The sequence below is a fragment of the Camelus bactrianus genome, chromosome 31 (assembly GCF_048773025.1).
Source record: "Camelus bactrianus isolate YW-2024 breed Bactrian camel chromosome 31, ASM4877302v1, whole genome shotgun sequence".
NCBI lineage: Eukaryota > Metazoa > Chordata > Mammalia > Artiodactyla > Camelidae > Camelus > Camelus bactrianus.
The window spans coordinates 10,530,461-10,555,031 of NC_133569.1; the positions used below are offsets into that span (position 1 = coordinate 10,530,461).

The following is a 24,571-nucleotide window of genomic DNA, read 5'->3' on the forward strand; positions in this document are numbered from 1 at the left end:
AGAAGTTGTCGAGTGCTCAGGGATTATGTGAAGAAAGCCACCCGCAGGAAAAATAAATGCACTAAACTCTGCAAAACCACTCAAAGAACCCGAGTTCTGGGTTGAGGTTTCTGGTGTGGCTTTAACCTTCTCTTCCCTTCCCAAGTTCATCTTATGAAGCACTGAAGGAACTTAAATGCCTTTATGAGCAAATGGTCTGGGGAGACGAAGGGGCATTGGGAGTCAGTGCAGAGGGCCTGCCCTCTCCCTTCACCTCCTTCTGAAGAGCGGAGGGCCCCGCTGCCAGCTTCCCGAGGCTCCCAGGGCATCGCGGAAGGCCTGCCAGTGTCTGTGAGGAGAGGCGGCTGAGCCCCAGGGGAGGCTGGCCTGTCTGCTCTCTGCCTGGTCCTGGTGCTGCCCACGTGGGAGCGGGCGCTGCAGTGCAGCCCAGACGGCTCTGGGGAGGAGCTGGGCCCGGAGGCTCGCTCTCTGCTGGGATGCCGGGTGGATGAGACCCAGGGATGCGGGGCCGGAGCAGAAGGCCAGGGTCCACCGGAGCGCCTCCTGTCCGGGTCAGCGTGGAGGTAACAGCACACGCGCCCTGTGCCTTTCAGGATGGAGAAGAAGGACTGGAGCGCTGACACAGCTGACATTAGCTCCGGAAGGAAAACTCCACCCGGGACTGTGGGAGCAGCGTGGATGCCGGGGACCCCTCGTGAGGGCGCCCGTGGGCTGCTCGGATCACACCTTCGCTTGAGCCTCCTTTGAACCGCCACCAGCCTTTAAAATGGGAGGCTTAAACCGACCTCCGCCCAGTGTCATGACGACCCACAAACACCGTTAGTTTCAGCACGTCCTTCCTCGCTGTTTTCCTCAGGATGGTGTGAAAGAGGAGGGGCCTCACTTCCCATCGTGTTTGCAGCTCTACTTTGAGAAGAGCTTTTCTACAACCCAGGTATCAACATAAAAGAATGTTTCTGAGAATGTGATGCGCACAGACACCTAGTAAATTTTAGACACAACGGAACTAAGAGTTTATCCTTTGTGTTAAAAAGTAATGAACTTACAGCGCACGTGTCTGCTGAGAGACCAGTCAGATGAAATGTGACGTTTTAGATGGAGAATGCCAGGGAAGCTGATTTGGATTCAGGCCACTGGCCTGTCGTTAAGTAATTTAATATATAGAAGGTTTAACGTCCACATCTAGACAATGTGTGGACTTTCAAAGCATGACCTCTATGTTACCCTGGAGATAAAAAACACAGTGAGTTTATGTCATCAGAATGATATACACAAAGTTGTGCTACCAGGGTCATTGGCATGATGTTACAGAAAAGGACCAGATATAACATTATTTTTATCCTCTCAAATGTATACTATTTAATACGATTATCTTGATGCTACAAATGTAAAATAAAATAAATTTGGAAAAAACTTTTCCTATCTTATTTTAAACTTGTGGAGCAACACACTATGTGGTGACTGAGAGAGTTCTCAGATGTGCCAGCACGTACTCCCCGTATATAACACAGAAAAAAGACAGCATGGACGCCCGTGAAGACCAACAGAGCAGGAACCCGGGGCTACCGGGGATCTGACTGGTGTGGCCACGGTGAAGAATCTGGCTTTCATCCAATTTCTGACGTCGACGTTACCTTAGACAGACCAGCCACTCCAGCTTTCTTATGATTAGAATTTCTATTCTACTTTACACTACGTTGCATTTTACACTTAAAATGGGTTTCTTAGAGACAGCGTGGCACTGACTCTCACACTACTTCCAAGTCTAACAATCTCTGCCTTTTTACTGAAGCATTAGAGCCACATGCACTTAATATCATCAATATGGTTGTATTTAAATCTTCCATCTTCCTTTTATTTTATTTTTTCCCTTCTACTATTTATCCCACCATCTTTTTTCCCATGTGCTTTGTTTTGGGTGGTTTCTGTCACATCTCTTCAGGTACGTGGACTTTCTCTTCCATAGAATCCATTTTTCATTTCATTCATTGTCCGCTTCCCTACACGTACTATGGGCTGTTCTGTTCCTCTCGTACCTGGTGTCTGTTCACCTTTATCCCACCGTGCGCAGTAACACAGCTTACAACAGCTGTTTAAGGTCCTTGTGTGCTAAGCCCGTCCTCACTGCTGTCTCTGGGTATGGTTTCTGGATTGCAACCTCCCCAAACTGCGGGCCACTGTTTTATGCTTCACAGCGTGCTTGGTAAACATCAGCTGGATGCTGCACATTGTGGATTTTAAATCGTTGATTTTGGGGTTTTGTGGAATTCCTCCCCGTATTTTTCTTTGTTCTGGCATGAAGCTAAAAACCTGCAAGTTGGCACGACTCTTTGAGGGCAGCTTTCAGGCTCTGTTATGTCAGGTGCAGAGCAGACCTTCATCTGAGGACTGACTTAGTCCCTCTGCCAAAGTGCGTCTTATTTCATCACATGGACGAACAACCATTTCTTCATCCGCTTGCCAGGATGGACATTCGGGTTGTGGCCAGTGTTGCACTTATAAGTAAACTTTCAATGAACATCCACACGTATTTTTTTTAAACATTTTTTAATTGAGTTATAGACATTTTACAATGTTGTGTCAAATTCCAGTGTACAGCACAATTTTTCAGTTATACATGAACATACATGTATTCATTGTCACATTTTTTTTCACTGTGAGCTACCACAAGATCTTATATATATTTCCCTGTGCTGTACAGTATAATCTTGCTTATCTATTCTACATATGTCTGTCAGTATCTACATATTTTGAACTCCCAGTCTGTCCCTTCCCACCCCATCCACACATATGTTTTAATGTGAACACATGTTGTAATTTCTCAAGGAGAAATATCATGAAATGAGATTTCTGTGTCCTGCGACAAGTTCCTATTTCCTTTTATAAAACACTGCCTGGTTGTCCTTCAAAGTGGCTGCACCGTCTCGCGTTCCCACCCCAGTGGACGGGACAGCAGTTACTCCATCTTGACCAGACCTGGTCCTGCCATTCACCATGGCCTTTCTAATAAGGATACAGGAGGCACCTCCTTGTGGACAGGGGTTGGCGTCTCCCCCGTGATGACCAACATCCAGCTTCCTTCCAGGTCTTCCTAACGTGGTACCTTCTCTGGTGACGTGCACGGCGTCTTGCCCACTTTCAGTGGAGGGGGAGTTGCTTCACCACTGTTGAGATTTGAGTGTTATTTATATTTTCTTGATGCAAGTCCTTTACCAGACGTGCATTTGCCAGTATTTCCTCCCACTCTGTGGCTTGTCTTTTCATTGGAAAAGCAGTAACTTTTGAAAATGAAACATTTGTAGTTTTGATGAAATTTGGCATCACTTTTTCCTTTTATGTGTCGTATCCGAGAAATCCCTGCTGACCAAAGGTCACGTGTGTTTGTGCCTGTGTTTTCTTCCATGAGTTTCATAGCCTTAGGCTGTCCTCACGGGAGGGCTGACTTCTGTGTAAGGTAACGGCTGTCTGGGACCCTCTTCAATGGATTCCACTACTAGATGCAAGTGACAGCTGGGCCTCCCTGACCCCACGCTGGGAGAGGGACTCAGCGAAACTCGGCCAAGAGCAGGGACGGTGTTTCTCACTCTCCGTGTTTCCCAGCGTACCGCACATGCGGTAGGGTCTGTGTCAGCTCCTCCAGGACACATGACAACCCTGGGCCTGGGGACTACACAGCCAGCTGGCCGCGGCAGCTCGCTGGAGGGACGCAGACACCCAACTCTGGTTCCCCTGCCTGGTGCCACCAGGCTCCTCCCCATCACAGAGCCCAGGAGAGGGACACAGACGTGGTCACTCTCCCCGGATCTGCTGCGTGTCCCGTTTTGAATCCTGACATCGACAAGATTCCCGCTGGCTTTGACTCTGAAGCTGCACATCTCAACGTGAACACCAGCCACAAACAGGCACCACCTACTGTCCCAGTGGACCTCCCATCCTTCCCGGTCCCAGAGAGAAAGACCTGTGAGAACTGCAGTCCAGACACTCGTCAAATCAACCCCTGACCCCTTCATGCACTATGAATAATCCTATGTCCCACTTTTCGTTCATCCTCCAAAGATATTCAACTCTCAAAGTGCTTCCTGCAATTAACCCACTATATTAAGTGTCTCATTTTTGGCAAGAAAAAGCTAGAAAGGGAAGTAACATTTGTGATTGTGTACAATTAACCAGGCACCGTTCTGAGTGTCCCACAAGCTCTCTTTTCATCCACCTCCAAATACAGGAGGGACTGTTCGTCTTAACTAAATTCATCAGAGAGATCTGAAAGCAAGCGATAAAAATATTCAAGTACGAGTACTGGGGGGACAGACGTGGACACGAATCAAAAAGTCAATACTGAAGGATCTGGAGCAAATCTTTCCCCACCCCAGGCATGAATACAGGGGCAAATATACTTTATTATTTCTTTAACTAAGATCAGGCATCCTACTTACTCTCAAGGTATCAAAAAATTAATTTCTGTCAAAAACTTAAACAATAATTCTGGAGACAAGCCAGAGAGGACACCGACGGCAGGGAGATACTACAGTTTCTCTGGGGGCTTCCTAAGAAGAAGGACATGGACGCAGTCATCACACGTTCACAGTTATCATGTCTCTCTGCAAAAACTGACTTAACAAGAATTACTGTATTCTTTAAGGATGTCAAGACCCAGAAATACAAATAAGGGCTTACAGAAAACTCCCTGATGAGAAGACAAACAGGGCGTTTAGGAAATACAGACTGTGGATGCTAAGCCCCCTCACTAGGTGACTCTGTTAGAAACAGACGTCCGAGGACCTGCAGGTGGGGTCGCGGTGACGGAGGGTCCTCGGGACCGCCTCTGCAGCCAGGACGCTGCCCCCACTCCCTGCCTCCTCTTCCTGCTCTTAGTGCAAATGCTTCGGTCTTTGAAAGCGCCCCCAAACCAAGCTCATGTTTCAATACATGTCTCTTACATGCATTAAACCCGTAATACATATTTTTTATAAATGAAAAAATGTAAAATGAAAAGTTTATACAATTATTCATAGCAAGCGTTCTATTTTAGTTTACATTTCCCAATTCTAAGAAATTAAAAAAAAAAAAAACTTTGATGGTTTACACAGATGAAGAATCATGTAAGACTCACCTGGCGCTTATTTTCTTCTTTTATGAATTCGGTTTGCAGTGCGAGACTGAAAATATCCTACGGCCTACTGACAGCTGAGTCAAATTAGAAACAGCTGATCGAGGGAGTGGGTGCCACGTCCTCCAAAACTTTAAGGGCGTCAGAACTTCTACCTTTGTTTCCGTGTGGTTCTCCTCTTCCCCACTTCTCTCAATACACTGAAATATGTTCCTACTCTTCCAGTTCAACTAGGAGTTAAATGCTGTCTCTAATGGAATATTCCTTTTTCTAACCAGAGTTGTCACAAATGCTGTATCTCCTTGCAAAACACGTTACGGGTGTGCTTGGAACTAACAACAACGTTCTGATTTCTGTTGACCATCTAAGTAAAGAATAAAGTTTGAAGTATGTGTTTGATCTAAGCGACTCATTGGAGACAGAGCCCCATGCGAGACACAACGACACGCCAGACTTGGGAACCTTACTGCTTCGCTCCAGCCGCAGGGACGCCCTGCTGTCCGTGTTCTGACCTCCACTCTCGTGAAGGGCCTTGAACCAGTCCCGCAGTCTGCTGGCCACCTCCCTGAGCTCCAGGGCGCTGCACGCTGAAACAGAGACAACACAGATCCTGAAGAATGACTTGACATAATACGTAATGTCAGTGCTCATTCTCAAAGACGCCAACAACCAAAGGGCAACAACCACCAAAAGAAAAGATGTAACACAACTGCCAACTGTTTTGCTTTCAAAAACGAAGTATGTTTCGACATAAGATGCAATATAACAAGAACAATTCCTTTAATAAAGGAATATTATGAGAAGAATTCTGCCTCCACCCTTCGCTGCAATAAAACACACGATTAAGGCTCTTGCTGTTAACATCACATAAGTTGAGCTGTAATATTTACGTGCTGAACACCCGCCATGGGAGGATGGTGGATTATTCGGGGAAATAAGGGATTGAAAACCGCAAATGATTACTTACATATTTATTACCAGCTCCACCTATTACAATAGCTTTCAATTAAAAACCTGCATTAGTACATTCAATATAGAGAGGAATTATCAGTTATAAACAGAGGCCATTTTTATCTGGTTTAATCCTACATATTTTTTTTTGAACACAGAAAAGGAAAGGCTATCTTTTTGACATTAGGAAAGAGTGTGAAATATTTAAGAAAATGGCATATTTCTGCTGTAAAAATAAGGTGTTAGCAAATTTTGACATTTGGAACTTGATTCCTCTTTTTAAAAATATTGTTATTTACCAATAATTATGTTCTTTAAAACAGTTTATGCAATAAAAATAGCAGAATACATTTTATAAATACATATGTATGTGTATCTGTGTGTGAGCCCAATGCTAAAATATGGTGTATCAAATTCAGGAGTTTGTCACCAAGATATTTTGAAAATATAAGAAATACTGAATTCCATTGTTACCACAGACCTAACTCCTCTGCAAGTAGCTAATGTGCAGCGTCCTGGACTAAGAGCTTGTTAGCAGAGCTCTTCCTGTGCCTTTTCTGAAAAACAGTGACTTACACAATGGCAAGTGTCACGTGGCGCTTAACATACCTATATACGTGACGTTACAGGATATATAATGTGACGCGCACAACACGAAGTGCAGTATAGGATAACGCAATAGAATTTAAGAGCTTAAGACCACTTCCTAGTATTAAAGGAAATAAACTCCAGGTTCCTAGGACCCTCCCAGAGCCTAAAGGAGGACGCACACCAGCCAATCGCTGTGGCATTTCAGGACCCTGGAGGCAAAGAGGAAGATTCCACAAGCTGCATCAGAAACTCACAAAGAATAAGGAGTCAGTGTCTTCAGACGTTTCAATATTGACACTGACAGGCAGAAAAACAACTGGAAAGTTACTCATATTTTAAACTGGGGATCCTATATCCAGAAAAATCAGGTGGAATCAAAAGTTAAAGATATTTTAAAGATACAAGATCCCCAGATTAAGCACCCACATGACTTCCCCGGGAGCTGCTGGAAGACGTGACACGGCAGAGACTGGAGATGGGGAGGCCGAGACACAGGCGATGGAAGACCTCACGGAGAAGCGAGGGACGTCCAGGAGGACAGGGCCTGCACGCGTGCTGGGGGCCAATGCGTGGTGGGGGAGCAGGTCTGAAAGCCGCTGGTCAAGGGTCAGTTATGGAACTCCTCACTCTTTACCCAGGGGAACCAACGAGCTTCGAGGACGTCAGAGATCAGGTCTGGCTGAGGCTGTGACAGGGTGCAGCTCCCTCAGCACGAACAGGACTCTCAGCCCGGTCGCTCTGCACCAACAAACAGCTGCTCAGCCCGCAAAGTGCTGTGCGGGAGCCCGGAGCCCACCCGAAGGAAGGGCGTTCTACGCACACAGATGCCGAGGCTGGAGACCCGCGCCTTCGGGAGGAAGAGGTGGAGCAGCGAGATGGCATCTCCAGTTAGGGGACAGCGATGGGGGAAAGTGGTGTGAGGGTCTCTCCTTTCCTTTTGAATCGTGTGCTGATACCTCTATTGATGGTAAAAAATAAATTAAAAAACTTAAATTTCCTTCAAAAATTAACTGCAGTGCGGTCTAATCCTTCACCTAGCATTTGTCTTTCTTAAAAATTTTCTTACAGGCACACTCCACACGTACAACTTACGTAAACTGTACAACAGCATTTATTCAGCACTCCTGTAACAGCGAGGGTGTTGGCAAACCAACTGGCCCTCATCAGTGGCCAGGGGGCACTAACCTGGGACTTCCACCCCATGACGCTCTGAGACATCCATAAAGTTAAGAAGTTCATTATTAAGAGGAACAGAAAATTTAAAGCAGGACATGCACGTAGATGCAAGTGCTCACACACGCATCACACAACTTCCTAATTATAAAGTGCAGGCACGTCTCATTCCAGAGCAGGGCTGAGCAACTTTAAAGTATTTCTTTCTTAAAAAGCTCAGTAAACAACTCCTACAGGCTTTGCAGTTGAGAGACAGAAGGATTCGGGAAGGGACACTATTACACAGACCACAGGAGCCGTGTCTCTGCTGCTCAAAGTCAAAGTCAGGCAAACTGTTCCCAGATCCTCTGACAGACACAGACAGACAGACAGACAGACACACACACACAGACATCTTAGAGAATGCTCCTCACCAAGGTGAGGTCAGTCTGAGTGTCCTGTGAATTAGTCACACTAAAAATTTTACATGATAAATTATGGAAGTGAAACCATGAACCTTCAGCATTGCCATCAATCGTGCAGTTTTATTAAAACATGAGCTACAATTTCTGCAGCCGCTAAAGAGCACTGACGTTCACAAGAGCGTCTGAAACTCCCTGATTCACAGCTACCTTGCGTTTTGAGGACCAGCCTGAGGCTGGGGGTGTTTTATTGAGGCATTTTGTTCAGACACAAGGGGGGACGTGTCCATGGATCAGCCTCTGGTGGCACCTGGGCAGCAGGGACAGGGGACCCGTCACCCACTGACCCTGCAAAGTAGGAACAACTGAATGGGACCAGGCGACATGGCAGCATCCCGGCCAAACAGCCTCGGAGATGACCAGCTGCTGGGTGTCCTTGTCCCACAAAACTGAGCCAAACGACCTCGGAGATGACCAGCTGCTGGGTGTCCTTGTCCCACAAAACTGAGCCAAACGGCCTCAAGATGACCAGCTGCTGGGTGTCCTTGTCCCACAAAACTGACATAAAGCCGTTTCTGTCCCCAGGCTGAGAGGAGAACGATCATCAGGTGGTGTCAACCCTTTTTAAGCTAAAGTATCTGAATCAACGTACTTGAGACTTCAAATACCTGCTGGGCATTTCTACTGATGACATGTCACACTCAACTTGAACTCATCTGTGACATCTAATAATAATATAACCGAAAAGCCTGTTGCAATTCCATGCCTAGAATCACTACTAATCTGCTTCTGCAAAGAGCAAGGAGACGGATTATCTGGCTCGTCCAAATACACATGCAGGCTGGCATCAAAGGCGGGCTCCCTGCAGAGTAAACGAGAGGAAACCTCACAGTTCCCAGCGGCCCCACACTTGGGAGGAAACCACAGACCACCAAGTTCTCTAAGAGAGACAGGGGGAAACTTCACAGCAGCTTCTCGGGACGAAGAGCCCTTATTTAAATCGCTCTCTCCATCTGGGATGGGGCAGGCTGAGTGCAGCAGTGCACTGTGACCTGCTGGGTCTGAGGACCCGCTGGACCCCACGCCCAACAGGGATGCTCAGCGAGGCTGAGTCTGAGACCACGGGCCAGCGGGCTTGGCCTGTCCCCGCAGCCTCCTTCCTGGGCTTGCGGATGGCCTGGCCGCCTTCTCGCTATGACATGTTCGTCTCTTGGTCTGCACTGACTGTGCCCTAGCCTGCCCGTCTGCTGGGACACTGGCACCCCGGACAAGGGCCACCCACAGGACCTCATCTCCAAATGGGCCATTCTCTCCAAAGGGCCTGTCTCCAAATGCAGCCGCATTTGGGACCCGGGTCAGGATCTCCATGCACACTTGGACCCGACAGCAGGTGTGCGCTGGGCTCGCAGGAATGACCAGCATCACAGGATGGACAAATCGCCCAAAACCCATGTAGTGCCAGTGAAAACGTTCTATTCAAACATGTGGTGTCAGAAAAACTTTAAATCTTTATACATTTCTGCATTTCAAACATTAAATATCCTCAAAATGATCCCTCATAATTGTTTATTGAAGAAAGTGATGGAAAATGAACATTTCCAGGTACTTATAAGTGGTTTTCTAGTCCCTGCCAGTGTGAGGGAAAACACACTAATTAAATGGTAAATTCCACCACAGCTCACAGGTCTCACGGATCCCAGTTTCGTGAAGTATTACATTTTGTTTCATGAAGGCTTAAAGAGTTTAATAAAACAGAGCTGAAATGTTATAAACAGATTCATTTCTGCATAATTTATCAGGAATTTTAATATGCTTTCAACCAGGAGGCATCTTTAAGAGTGATAAAACACAGTATCATCAAAACTACCTTTTCTGTCACAGAACCATATTCCCTGCAGACACTGATGCTCCGTGCACTATGCACACGGCACTCCACACCTCTCACGTCTGTCGTGGGTCCCTGATCTTCCGCACAGCACAGATGCACTGATGATACACAGGACTTCAAAAGCTATCGGCTGGATGGATAGACAAATCAAAGGAACCTATAGCATTACTTTATTTTAAAAAAATTTTTTTCTTTGAGATTCTCCTTTTGTGGGTCTGACAAATTTGAGACACCCAGAAAATATATTTGATTTGATAATCCATATATTTTGCAAGTATTCTAAAACAGTTTTCTTTCCTGCTGGATGGTAATTTTACGGTCACATATAAATCTGCAAGCAGTAAAAATAAGTCTTTATCTGATTTGACAGATGAGGTGAAGAAGGCCGATCTATTCAGATTATTATTTTATCTGATAGACTGGCAGATTAATCTTTAATGGCAAAAGGCAGACACTAGAGGTCACAGAAGATTAGACAGTAATCAAAAAGTGCATATTTAATCAGATGGATTCCATTCAGGAACCTTCTTTCACTCTTGCATGATATTAATAGAAGGCATGCCTGCTATTAAATCAGTCCTTCCAGCCATTAAGAGAATCACTGTAGGGTAAAAACGAAGCCACAAGTGCCTAAGTGGGTACCTTCAGCAATCATCTTAAGTAATAAAAACTGACTGGCTTTGCAAGTTTAACACATGAAAGTCTGAAACAGGCAGAAGAACCTTTAAGTTCACAAAACACTACAAATACATATTTAAGAAAATCTGCTACAGGAAATACTATTTAAATAGTGTAATCAGTTTCTTCCTCACAGAGTAAAAGATACAATTTAATTCTGCATTAGAATAGAACTGCTGTTTGTAGGAAAGTACAATAAAGTGTTGATGAATTTACAGTCCCTGTCCTGGATTCAAAGGTAATTGAGAGTTGTAGAAAAGCACTGTTTTTAAAAATATGTTGACCAAAAAATGGCTAAATTATGCAATATTGTTAACATATAGCTATATTTTTCTTAATTACCACTTTACTACTACTTAAATATTATGTACACAAACGACATAGGAAGAGTCAGTACATGTCACGTTTTAATTTGAACCCACACATCAGGAAAAGTCCTCGTGTCCACAAGGCTTCAGCCTTTGCTGAGACCTCAAGAATAAACAGAGGACTTTGATGACCAACAATAAGTGATGCTATGCACCTTATAGCTTCTTTTTTTGCAGTTTGTCTTAAGCAAATAATTTTGTCTTAACAAGGTCATCTCCTTGGAGATTGTTTATTTCTTTGACAATTTACACATAATTAAGAGGAGTTGCCACCAGATGGGAGATGAGGCTTCTATTCTGCATGTAAATGAGCTAAATTATTCAGTGATGACTTCTTGTGAAAATATTTATCAAGTGAAGTATTATTTTTAAAACCTTAAACCCTATTGCCACTACAGACATCAAATGTGAATATATTACATCTGGTACAAAAATTTTAGTAACATTTTAAGAAATAAAATTGTTTGGATTATTAGTGTTTCTTATTACAGTTGGTGTGCCTTAGAGTATACACTACTAGGATTAAGGAGAGTCTACTCTCTATATTTGAACACCTTTGTTACCGTAGTCAAGCTGCGATTAACCTTCACATCTATTAAGTCAAACCATACAAATGTAACCACAAGATTACTACAGTACAATATACACTCTATGCATGATGCAAAAGATTTGGTGGCCCCAAAATACTCTTTAAAATTCAGTACCTTATCAAAAATTAAAACCACAGTCTATTTAAAATGAAGATGTGTTAGCACAAATCATGCTCGCAACACTGACTCAGGAAAGTTTCAGGAGTACACCTATGTCAGGTAAAAAAATGAGCGCAAATCCAGCCAGGTGCTCTGGGCAGACAAGCGTCTGTACTGCATTGCTCAGTGTGCCAGGTCACCTGTAAGCTGTCGTCAGGTGGCACCACATCTGGAGAACGGAAGCCAGTCACAGACTGTCAGGGGCCACGTCACCAGCTGTGGGGCCAGGTGGCCGTGAGAGAGCTGGGAGGAAACGGTGGATTCTGGAGGAAAGACAGGTTTGCCCATGTCTGCCGCGTGTTCCAGGGACAGGGGCTGTGGTCATGAGCCTCCCCCTTGCGGGGTACAACCTGCTGGAACCTTCAGTGGGAACGCAGGACCTGCTGTGCCCTGCCCAGAGGACACTGCACTCCCCAGTACCCTTTTGATTACACTCAAGTTTCTGCTGTTTCTTCTCCCGACCCTACAGTTTAAGGTGGGACACATAACAGAAAAAAAATTAAATACTTAATGATCACATATTTCAACTTTTATTCTTCAAATTAGAAGAAAAAGTCCTTCTTACTATCTGTATTCCTTCCCAGAATGTATATATGTTCTAATTCTTGATCCCAGAGAGCACCTGGGTTATACAGTATTTCCTCGGCCCTAAAATCTTCTTCCCATGGGCACTGAGAGTTCCCTTTACATTTTCTCTGATGTCTTAGTCCTGATGGGATCACAGCACCATGGTGACGCTGGCAACCCAGGACCACCCTTCTCACGTTCTCCGTGGTACCGTGGGGCCTGGAGATGCGGACCCCACCCTAGAAGGCCTGCCAGTGTGTTTCCAGACAAGACCCCCCTGGTAGGGACTCCCCGACCCTCGGATGCAGGCAAGGGCAGTGAAGGTGATTATTCCTCCAGCGGAGCACGCCGGCCAGGCGCTGTCGTCACAGGTGAGAACTTGCAGCCGCCCCTCCGGGTTCCCTGTTCCTAAGATCCCACGTCTCTAGACTGCTGTGTGGCCCAGCATCTCACCTCCTGACAGCAGCATAAACCAGAATCTGCCTTCTTGGACTTCTGTGTCTCTGCCACTTTCCCTGGAACAGGACCACCTCACACGACCTTAAGTCCCTGCTGTCTGTGGGGTGGGTTCCCAAGGGCTGGGGCACTTCTGTGTGATGACCAGCAAACACGCCATCAGTCCTCGAACGAAGCAAAGCCACTCTGCCCCCCTGAAGATGAGAGTCAGGACAACACACCCTTGATTGCCACGACCTTCTCAACAAATATCTGTTGTTAGTAAATGTATACAAACTTGCTTCTGATACAGAGAGACAAGAAAACCTGAGAATTCAAACGCATTTAGCTCATCTTCCCATCTTACTCCTAATCTCTAGATCCTCCTCTGCTGAGCATTCGTTACTGTCCTCTGGCTAATTTGAGAACAAAGGTAACAACAGCTCAGTCCACGCAGCGTCTCGACAGACATCTGAGTTTATTACACGAGCCAGAGCCAGAGATGAGGTTCAAATCCTGGGTTTATTTACGCAAATTTTTCTCTGAAGTGCTCACCTGTACAACAGCGCTAGAAACATTCACCTCGCTACGTGGATGTAGACACAGACTGATACGATGTAGAGAGAGAGACCCCGACAGTGGGAGATGGCTGGGCCCTCGCATGGTCCACGCAAGCATCCCCACCAGACACGGGCTCTGTGACCAGGCCCCATGGGCAGCTGGCCCCGTCTCGGCACAGACACACGCCGACCTCCTCCCGCGCACAGGGCGAGCCCTCCCACCCCCAGAGTCACCCTGCGGTTGTAGCAGGAACAGCTCTCCCTCCCCTGCATGCACGCCTCCCCCACCCCCGACGATGAGGTTGGAAAGGTAAGCGGTTTGTGGTCATTAAATTTAGAAACACCTAGCGACGCTGAGCTGGAAACACCCACCCCACGGCAACGGCTGGAAGGGATTGCTGTTATTTTAACACACTAACCTTACTAAGAGTAATACAATGGTCTTGTTTTGGGTGAAAACTCCACTTTATTATGTTTCAGTGTTCTAAAACCATACCAGGTCACAGGGATCTCTGTAACATCCATGACTTAACAAGTTCACTGAAACTCACCTCCTGTCGTTGATTTGCCGAAAGCATCACAGAGCACACGATTCACCAAGCTCCCTCCATCATGGCGGTCCTCACGCTGGCCTACGTCCTGTGACCCAACATCAACTCACTCTCAGCTGAGTCTTCAGTGTTCAAATTTAAATTCAAATTAATCAGCCTCATAGGGAAAGTGATGTTACTATTTGTATTTCATTCCCAGAATAATAAAATAAGTTGGCACACATGGTACTCCTTCTAGGGAAGCATGCTGATCAGAGATTTCACATGACAGAAGCTGTCACACTCAGATAATTCAACATAAATGTTTTCCCTGCAAACGTGAGGTTTCACATTCCACATCTGGTGATACATTATGTTTTTAGAAACAGTGTTTCTGTTTATATTGCATTTCTGTTTGTATTAGTTCAACTAAAATATTCAAAATATATCGATAGTACAACATTGAATTTTTTTTTTTGAGCCATGCTCCCATTGGATCATAATTCTTCACTGGGATGAATTCAATCTTGTACTTAAAAATCTTAATGTTTACCTTTTAAAAGTTCACACACACACACACCCACATGCAAATACACCAGAGTAACACTATTACATCTTTAATTTCACTCGTGATATGCCTTCATAAAAGGCATTGCTAGTGTGGGGGATGGGAGGTGAGTGGGGTGTATTTTAAAATTAATACACAATGAAACACCGTGAATCTTCTACTCTAATGACTCCATTTCACGAGATAATTAACATAAACCCGGGAAGCACTGATGCTCATTCGCAGTGCTTCAGACTGACGCTCCACATACACATTCTGTCCACGATGCGTGTGCCACAAACCTTCAATGATTTACATCAAGTTACATTTTCATGAAGTGCCTCTGATCCCAATGTCCTGCCACAACTGGTAAGACCGCTGGTGTTCCACCCACAGGGCCGACAGCGGCCACGCGGACAGATGAGCAGTGTTTCCCAGGGGAGGTCGCGACAGCGTCCCGCCAGCGCCACAGTCACACCTGGGACTCTACGGAACAGACGGGCAGTGACAGTGAGGACGCAGCGCCTCTGTGGGGCCCGGCTCAGGTGCTGGGCTCCCTTCAAGTGGCTGGCAATGACTTTGGAAACAATACTGCATAGCAATTAGACCTTTGTCCTCAAACGTTCATTCCTGAAATAATAATGCATTCCAGCGAGGGACTATCGTCCACAGAGAGCATGTCCAGAAATAAGACTGGGATAAATTAGAGTAATGGATGTTATTTTATAATTATAATAAAGATATACTATATACACTTTGCATTTTATAACATATAGATACATACATAATGATAACATATAAAGCATATTACATATCCATGTATTTGAGGGAAATAAATATATGTATTTTTTAACTGCACACATGTGTACTGATACAAAAGGGGTTGTTAGGAAAAGTATGGAAAAACTTTTCAATTTATAAGCTTCATGATGAAATATTTTCCCCTCAGAACCCATGAAATACAGCTGATTCAGGGAAGCACCTCCTGTACATATTATCAGAGCATCACTAAACACATATTTCTACCAACCAGGAAAACAGACTGTGACCACAGAGCTGCTCAATCACAAGAATGAAAAGTGAATGTATCCTGACACTGCACGTAGCTAGATATTTATTAGTAGTGAAAACCATGCGTCTGGTACCGTTACAAAATTCTGCACAAACTACCGGGTCCACGTGGCACAAACACTACCACACACAGAACACGACCAGGCAAAGGGGTGTGCATGTCTTAGTTTCTAACACATTAAACCTGTTCCTACAATGCAAGCGTCTCTTCTGTGCAGCCCTGGGATACATTACGCCCATTTGCAGGATGAGGGCACTGAGGCTCAGCACATTGACATGTTAACCCAAACCCACAGTCAGCTAAGTTCCATGACTTGTGTCATATTTTGCTTTTCATGGCTTTGCACACACATTCTTCCCACTGTCAAGACGCTACACCCTCACAATTATAGAGGGTTTACAAAAGCCGAGTGTAATCTGGCAGGAACTAAATAATTCCTCTGTTAAGATAAAGTAATTACCTAGAAAATGAACTTAAATGATTTCCACTTTAATTGGCACTCACATTGTCCTTTTCTCTCCTCTTTGGAAACAAAAGCAAGTCATTTCAAAATTACTGAATGTCAATTTCATACACAGAGCCCATATTTAAGAAGGAATGTTATCCTTCAATCTCTTTTCTGGTTTTAAAATATGCATGTCCTTGTTCTAGACACAATTTCAGCTGTGTTTGCATATGTGATCATTGTGATGTGTTTTTCTCTGGGCTGTCTCAAGTCTCTTTATACATTCTGGGTAACTGGTGCTATAAACATCATGATTCATTCTGTCCATTCACGCCAAAATGACTCTTCTGTGTGTGCACATTTTGGCCCTGCAGATTTTTAAATAATTTCATTGCCATCAGGAAGCATTTTTATCAAGCATCCTGCATGCTCTGTGAGGCTGCAATTTTCCAGTCTGCAATTGTGTTATTTTTCTCTCTCTCTGAGAAGCCAGCCTCCTCCTGGAGCCAGACAGTATCACTGTGTTGACTGGAAAGGAAATTATATGCCAATCAAACACTTTACATTAAGACGGATGCATAACCAGCTTTAAGTCTTGGAAATTCCATGTGGTCTGACAAGATGTCGATAAAGCACTCAGTCCTTCTTCCCCAAACCCAACCGAGAGAAACCACAGAAGTCAGACCACATACGCATGAGAGTGTCTAAGAAAGCAAAATTCAAGACTTCTGGGAGACAGAAGGCCTCTCTGTCTGGTGTGAGCCAGAGACCTCAGCTGGGAGGACTGGGTTCCGGGCCAGTGATGACGGCTGGTGCCCCTCATTTCCAACCCCGCTGGGTGGGTCATTCCCTGGGAGAGGCTGGGGTCCAGATTTGGGTAGGGCGCCATGTGTGCCCTGCTTGCAAAGCAGCCTGCCACGGTTCTGCAGATTTGAGGGGAAGACCCAGACCTCGGGCCAGTAAGAATGATCGGGTTTCTGCACAGCAGGAGGAGAAGCCAGAGGACAGCCCTCTGCCTGCCCTTGCCAGAGGCGCCGAGGGGGCAGGGCCTGGGGACACAGAGCAGGGCCACATGCCGCCTCTCGGGGAGGGGCCCTAGCTGCGCAGACACAAACCTGCCCTTTGCTGGGTGGGGACATCAACCCGGCCCTGGAAGCTCCAGGCAGATCTGCTCTGCTTTGGAGGAAACACCCCTCCCCGCAGGCTGCCCTCCACCCAGATGTCCTGCAAAGGCAGGAGGGCGAGGTCAGACACGACGCGGGCCCAGCAGGTCTGCCCCTGATGGCTCGGGTCACAGGGCAATATCGGAGGACATAATCTAACATTAGAGAGAAGCAGATTATAACCGACATAAAGACGTTACCCAGTTACCCACTTCGGAGTGGTCCCATGTCAGCACCTCCCCGTCCACGCTGAGGGCGGGAAATGAAATCAGGGGGAGGAACTCTGAGAAAGACGGAAACGAATATAGTGAAAAACACCAAAACAGGCAATTCAAGTCAAAAGTAAACCAGAAGAACAATATTAACATCAAACAAATGGAATACAAGAAGAAAAACAGTTTAAAGGACTTAAGAGGAGCAGCTGATTGAGGACAATAACAGTAACTGACAAACACACAACAGAAGACTCAGGGATTTGGTCAGTCACAGCACGTGACGTGTCTGCTCCGCTGCGAAGTCCTTAAATTCCTGACTCTCTTAATCAGCAATCCTGTGAACTAGGTACTATTATTACCTTTCTAAAAATAAAAAAAACAGAGCACCAGGGATTAGACAGTTTGTTCAAGATCACATGGCTCACAAGCACTCTGGGCAGACGATTGCTCTGGAAACTAGAGTGGTCAGACCTTTAAGTCTCTCGATAAAGTGCTCGTAATTACACACGTCGGCTCCTGGACAGGACACCCATTACTGCAGGCACCAGGGCCTGGGCGTGACAATGAGCACGGCACCGATCACTGATCAGAGCTGTGAAATGATTACTCTTGTAAAAAGAAATCAGTTCATTTTTTCCCCTTGGCTGGATTAGGTTTAACGTACTTTTTCGGATTTCTGTGGTTTTATCTGGGTCACAAGTCCCTGTTTGCACTCCTCGGTACATAACGTAGACTTCACTCACATCCATTAAATCCTTTTATCTCTTTGTCAATGAAAGTGGACACCTCACTTATCACACCTAAAGCTAAAAGCTGTCAAAAACTGCACCTAAGACTTAGGCTTCTGTTAAAAATTCATCTGTGAACATATAAACTTATATTCACACTAAAATTAATTTTAAAACCTGTCAGCTTAATTTAGGTCTTATTGCAGCTATAGACAGGACCTTCACAATGGTTTTCAGTCAATGGAATTCAAAATAGAACCTTATGAATTTCATACGGTTACAATGAAAAGACTTATAAATGAGAATTATTTAACCAGGACATCAGTTGTTTTTAAAGTCTCTAGGCCTTATTATAACTTGAGTTATAAAAGCCCATTTCTAGGCATTGTAATCCTAACTGAGAATTTCCCACTGAATTTTAGCACACTATGATACTACTAGTATTTGGGGGGAAAAAAAGGAGAAAAGCCAAATTCTTGTTTTATTTAATTGTCATGATCTTAAAATTACACTTATTAAGGAAAAAAAACACATAATCTCAAGAAATGCAGAAAAATCATTCGACAAAAGAAAAACTGCAATAGACACTCATTCATGAAAAATATTGTCAACAAACAAAAAAATGACTTAGGAATAAAAGGGGAAACTTTAGCCTGATGACGGCATCTTCACAAACACCACAAGTCACACTGTGACAATGTGAAAGTCTGAACGCCTCCCCCAAGACCAATGTCTGCCTCACAGTTACACCCCACACTGTGAGAGGTTTTAGCCAGACAAATGAGGCAAGAAAAATAAACAAAAGGCATCAGGAGGGGAAAGGTATAAGGTGAAACCGTCTTTACCTGCAGACAACACAACCTCGTACACAGAACGTCGTAAGGACGCAAGTCCACAGGGCGCCCCCTACCCAGGCCCCTCCCTCAAGGCTGGGCGGGTAGCGGATCTGCCCGACAGGACAAATAAACACAGGGTTAGGCAAAATGGGGAGACAAAGCCTCAGAAAAGGAACTGAACAAAACTGAGATAAGCCATCTAACTAACAAAGGGTTCCAAGGAAGCGTCATTAATGTGTTCCTGAAACTGGAGAGAAAAACGGGGGAACAGTGGGACTCCAACAGAGAGCAAATGTAAGGAAGTATCAAACAGAAGCTACAAGGGAACTGAAAAACACTAACCAGTGGAATACACGGGACAGACTGCTTAGCCTCTGTTCCTCAGTTTTCTCATCTGAAAGTGTGTACCAGGAGTTGTCACACAGGGTCATTATGGGAACTAAAGGACTTATACAAACCACTAGCAAGGCTCTCAATGCATCTTAACTATTACTATTAAGTATCTCTGAGATTTTCAGGCCTAAGACTGTGTAGATTCAGAAACAATTCTTTCAAGAGGTTTTTGGCATTTGTGCTGAGAACCGGCAGGGAGGCTGACGGTTTCTGGGATCTCCTAACGGTCCTTTTCAAAGGCGCTGCCTCGCTCCAGAGTCTCTGTCAAACACGGTGAGGCAGAAATCGTGATGACAACTGGTTCCTAAAAATCTTTTCTTCTTGCAAATCACCACCCTGTTTTTCCTTAAGTACAAAAACGTGTTCTGTTCCAGTCCATCTTAAGTCCCGGGCCTTTCACCCTAGGAAGTCATTATAAAAGTAAAGCGCTCTGTGTATTAAGAGCTTTTAGTTGGGTTATTATCTTTTTCAGAAAATGAGAGAGCTCACACTTTTCTATTATGTTAATGGTAAAAAGAAAAAAAAAGTAAACAAGCGAAAAACAAGCTTATGTTGGCCATTAACTCACCAAAAATGCTTAGGAAGCCCCATGCAAATGTTCCTGAATTGTGCCCAGGATTCATTCTGTTCCTCACTCGTCGATCCTGGGACTGACCCTCTAGTCCCCGCTGTGCTTTCCACACAGGTGATTCGATTTATGACACATTTAAGAATGCTACTCGGAAAAAATATAAACACCTGATGAGTTTTTTCACTACTGCTTTTTCACCAGTGGAACGTGAGTCCATGTGGCAGCCACTTCCAAGCGAGGACACCTGGGAGCTTTCTCCTCTCTTCCGCAGCGTCTCCCCTCCTCTCCTGACCAAACCCCAGGACCTGAGAGAGGATGCAGAAGCAGAGACAGAAGAAGGATGCTGGGGGCCTGAACCCGCACACGGAAGGTGACCAACATGCATCCAACTGGACTCTGAGTTCCCAGAGACCTGGAGCTGTCTTATCGCAACACCTGGCACAGCCAGCCTGGGGAGACCATTTTACTCTGTGAAAACTGACCAACACTTGGTTCAAGGCCGTTGTCAGCTGTGGTGGGATAAATACCGCAGGGCTAGCAGGGAGACGGGCTGAGTCCTACCGGGTTACAGACGTGACTGTCCGCCCCTCTCATGGGGAGGACCACGGCATCCGCAGCCCCTGTGCACATCACTCAACAGGATGGCTGGATGGCCCAGGTGACACTCAGATGCACACAGATGTGGTTGTCCCCAGGCTGCGGATAGATTTCTCCACTGCAGGCTGAGACCCTTACTGCCAAAGCCCATGGACAGCAGACTCCAATTTTCATTATCCAATTATTTAAAAGTAGTGCAAACCAGCAAATTCTTGGCCATTTAGAGCCTGCCTGCTTTGCTCACCTGACAGCTGTGGTCTGTTGGTAAGATGGGGCTCTAACTGGAGCCGCCCTTCAGAGCTCTCTGCTCCGGGGACCCCAACAGTGACAGCACCCCCTCCCCACACCCTGCTCCTCTCCGTTCCCACGTCCCTTCCCATCCAGAGCTGGCCCCGGGCCTCAGACCCCACTGACAGTCCCCCATCCTGAGGGGGCTCCCCTCTCAGTGGCCTGTCCACGAGCTGCCCGACCCAGCTCCAGTTCCCGGACCTTCGACAGCAGGTCACAGAGACTGTTCCCTTCTATAACTGAAGAGCCCTGATCCTGGGCAAGCGGCAGGGTAACCTCTGAGGGCTGCAGCCCAGAGCCCCATCTTCCCTCTCCTCCGCCCTGCAGGGCCAGGGCCCCCCAGGCCCACCTGCTCTCTGCTGAGGGTTCACACCTGGCTGGGCTGAGTTCACTGGCTTGTGACAGACTCTGAACCAGCCCGTAACCAGTGCTGCCCAGACAGGGCCGAAGGCAGCCAGGTAGAGGGGCCCTGTGACAGGTTTCTTTGCTCACAATTAAAAAGTTAAATAAAATAGACACAGGAAGAACACATCTTTTCTTCTAGCCTAGTACTGCTGTTTCTTCCCATGATTTCTTGAAGTAAAGGCCCACATTTTGTTGTCCGTGAGCTCAAGAAGGAAAGCGAAGATCTAGGAGCAGAAAGACGGAGACGCCTGGGCCGCCGAGGGGACTGTGGGCTGAATCCATCAGTCCCGGGGGGCCCACCTCCAGACACGTTACAGAAGATTACAGATCCTACTATTTCACGTGCAGTTTAACTGGACATCTCATCCTCGGAGGGGAACTCTCCCTCCTGACTCCCTTTCCCGAAGTTGGGTGGCCAGTGAGAAGCAAAGTGATTGAAACCTACTTACAAGGAGGAAAACACCAAATTAGGAAGATTAGTCTCTGTAAAAAGGTCACCAGACTTAATGAGAGGGAACCACAGAGTAATCATCTGGCCGTGGAAGATGTCACTTACTCAGACGCTGCGCTGTGCATTTTACCTTCATGCGCATAAAGCTGAGGACTGCAACTACATGTGACCCATGGAAGTAAGAGGGACACTATCACAGGACTTCAAAAGCGCTTCAGCAAACAGTCCATTTGATAAAAGCCTCCAGTAATCCTGGATTTAGCCTTGCCTTGTTCTTACCGTGACTTCCAGTGTTTTACTGTCATGTTTTTTGACATGGAAACTTAGGGTATGGGCATCTCTTATTGTTACCATTGTCTTCCTGCAAAGCTTCTTTTTAATGATCTTTGATATGAAGCTTTGTCAAATAAAAACCTTTCACAACTTGCAAAAAGTGATCTGTTCCCCTGTAAGACTAGCCTGTGACATGCAGGTTTACACTGAGCTGGGTTTTGCAGTCTGTTGTTGCAGGCCGTTGATTATAAAATGCACATCTCATAGTGAATATTTCAAAACTTGGCTACAAGGGTGTTTTAAAAGTAAAAAGAGCAATTTCTCAGCGTCACACAAAATAATGAAGCTCCATTCGTACATTTTAGATTCAGTGAAATATGATAAAATAATGGATCCGGATCTAAATCAGTCAATCAAGTCTTCACTCATTCATTCATTCAAACAACAGGAAAACTCTATCCTGTCAATAAGGAGAATGTCAGACCAGCCGTTCTGTGCCCCCGTCATTTCGTCTGTAACTGAAATTTCTGTGGAGAACTCTCCGAGGATACGCTGAGGGTAATTTTCAGGTGATGGACTTGTTGGATCAAAAGGCACATCCAGCTTGAGACTCACCAGGTCAAATGCTTTTGCAAGTTATATTTATCCTGGATTTCCTGAGAACGCCCGTCCGTCCGGGAGCATCACCCCATAGCAGGAATCCGAGCTTTGTCTCGGCCGCTGTCCTTTCCCCTCCTTCTGTCAGTCTAGTGCATCCTGGTTCCTCAGCAGCCTCTGTGTTTGGGCAGAGGAGGGTTGGGTCCAGAGCAAGTGGTCCGACCAGAAAAGCACTACGTCCTGTCTCAGTGCCTCCGGAGCCCAGAGGACGAATGGGCTAGGACCAAAACCAAACCCTTCCAAAAATGCTGCTGGGCCGATTAAGAACCCAAAGTATGACTGGACTTTGTTTTGTTGTCTGCTCGCCTTAAACAGCTTAAAGGAAATGCAGGCTTGGAGTAGTCGGCAAACCCTACATTCAGTCAGACTTTATCTTCCTGATGGTGTTTTTCATTCAGTTCTTATTTTTACCAACAGTGGCGTTTTTTCTGGAGCAGGAATCCTGAAAGTTGGGAGTTAACTTACCTGTTGTTAAAAAAGTAATAGCGTCACATTTAACTAATTCTAGACGGAGAGTCCCTTAAATACTCTATCTCTGGCAAGTACTTTAATTACTCTGTATCTACTCCCTAAGACCGCCTCCTGCCCTTTGAAAAGGAGATAATTTGGTGCAATTATGAGATGTGTGTTCACATAGACAGTGTGTGTGTCACTGCGCAGGACCCCATGGGGCCTTCCCGGGACAGAGCCCTCCAGCCCCCACATCCTCCATCTGCCTCCGGCTTGTAGAAGAGCTTGTCTCCAGGCCTCCCCTGAGACTCGAAGGGCTGGCTCAAGAGTGAATGATCAGGAAATTAGGACATGTGAAGATGTGGAAACGAAGAGTACTTGCTGAGGGGGCAGGACTGGTAGCAGTTTAGATGATGAACCAGCCACAAGGCAGTCACCGAACTCCCAGTTCCCCAAAAAACACAGATGAAGGTCTGACACAGCTTCCTAGGCTGTTCTTACAGGAAGCAGACCTCCACCAGGTGGGAGTGCTGACCACCAGCACGGAGACCCCAGACCAGCTGAAACCAGAAGACGGGATGCTTGAAACATCGCCTCGATGCTGACCAATGCAGGAGCTGCTCACATCCTGCGCGGCCCCTCCCTCGCTCAGCCTTTAAAACCTCTGTCCTCCACGTGGCAACCAGGAGGCAGTCTCAGGACATTCGTCCACCCTCTCCCCAGGCTGCCGGCCTCCTGAATGAAGCAACCTTTCCTTTTCCACCGACACTTGTCTCTCGAGTACTGGCCTTTCGAGCGGCCGACCTTGGGTCCAGCACCAGCTTCATCTGGTTATGAGCCCAGTGTCTGGACAGCTGCCGGGCAGGTGGAGGGCACCCAAGGGTGGAGCTGCTGTGACGGGTCAGTTGGACAAAACCGGAGCGCGGTAACAAGCACTTGTACTGGGCCATGTACTTGTCTTCTTTGGTGGTAAGTTGTACTTAGTTCATGGTTAAAAGTGAGATGTTCCAATTACTTTTTGTAAAATAGAGCTGCCTTCAATAACCAGTGGCCTTTATAACAGGAAAAATAAACGGTCTTAGGTCATTATTCAGAGAGAACAACAGGCAAAACGGCAAAAAGAGCCTCATTTTTAAATCTGAAAAGCACGTTAGGACCGTGCACTGTGGCCAGCTTGTCTCTGGGCTTTGTCACAGGCTCCAAACAGCAGCACACCTGCAGAGCCCCTAGAACCAAGCGCGCTCCCCGCACTTCCCCACATCCTGTGCCTGACCTGGCACCCACCACAGATCAGACAGAATTATGATCCTGCACACACTCCACTCCCAATGGAAGAGACGTTCTAAAAGAACATGTGAAGAATTTCCGGAACACACTGCTAACACTTTTCATCTATTACAGAGCATCTTTCTTTTGGAGAAAAACATTTTAATAGTCCATAAATGTTTAAGATTTAAATTTCCCCAAAATCACTGAATCTGC

The 24,571-nt window shown here is 45.9% G+C and overlaps 1 protein-coding gene across 3 annotated transcripts in view; it reads right to left on the reverse strand.

Annotated features, from left to right (window-relative positions):
• The window catches only part of SPOCK3 (SPARC (osteonectin), cwcv and kazal like domains proteoglycan 3), a 131,482-nt gene that overhangs the window by 13,790 nt on the left and 93,121 nt on the right, over window positions 1–24,571 (reverse strand). For all 3 annotated transcript variants that reach the window (XM_074355541.1, XM_074355542.1, XM_074355540.1), the window contains one exon: window positions 5,575–5,694. In XM_074355541.1, the coding sequence (XP_074211642.1) occupies window positions 5,575–5,694 (120 nt within the window). The remainder of the gene's footprint in view (window positions 1–5,574; window positions 5,695–24,571) is intronic.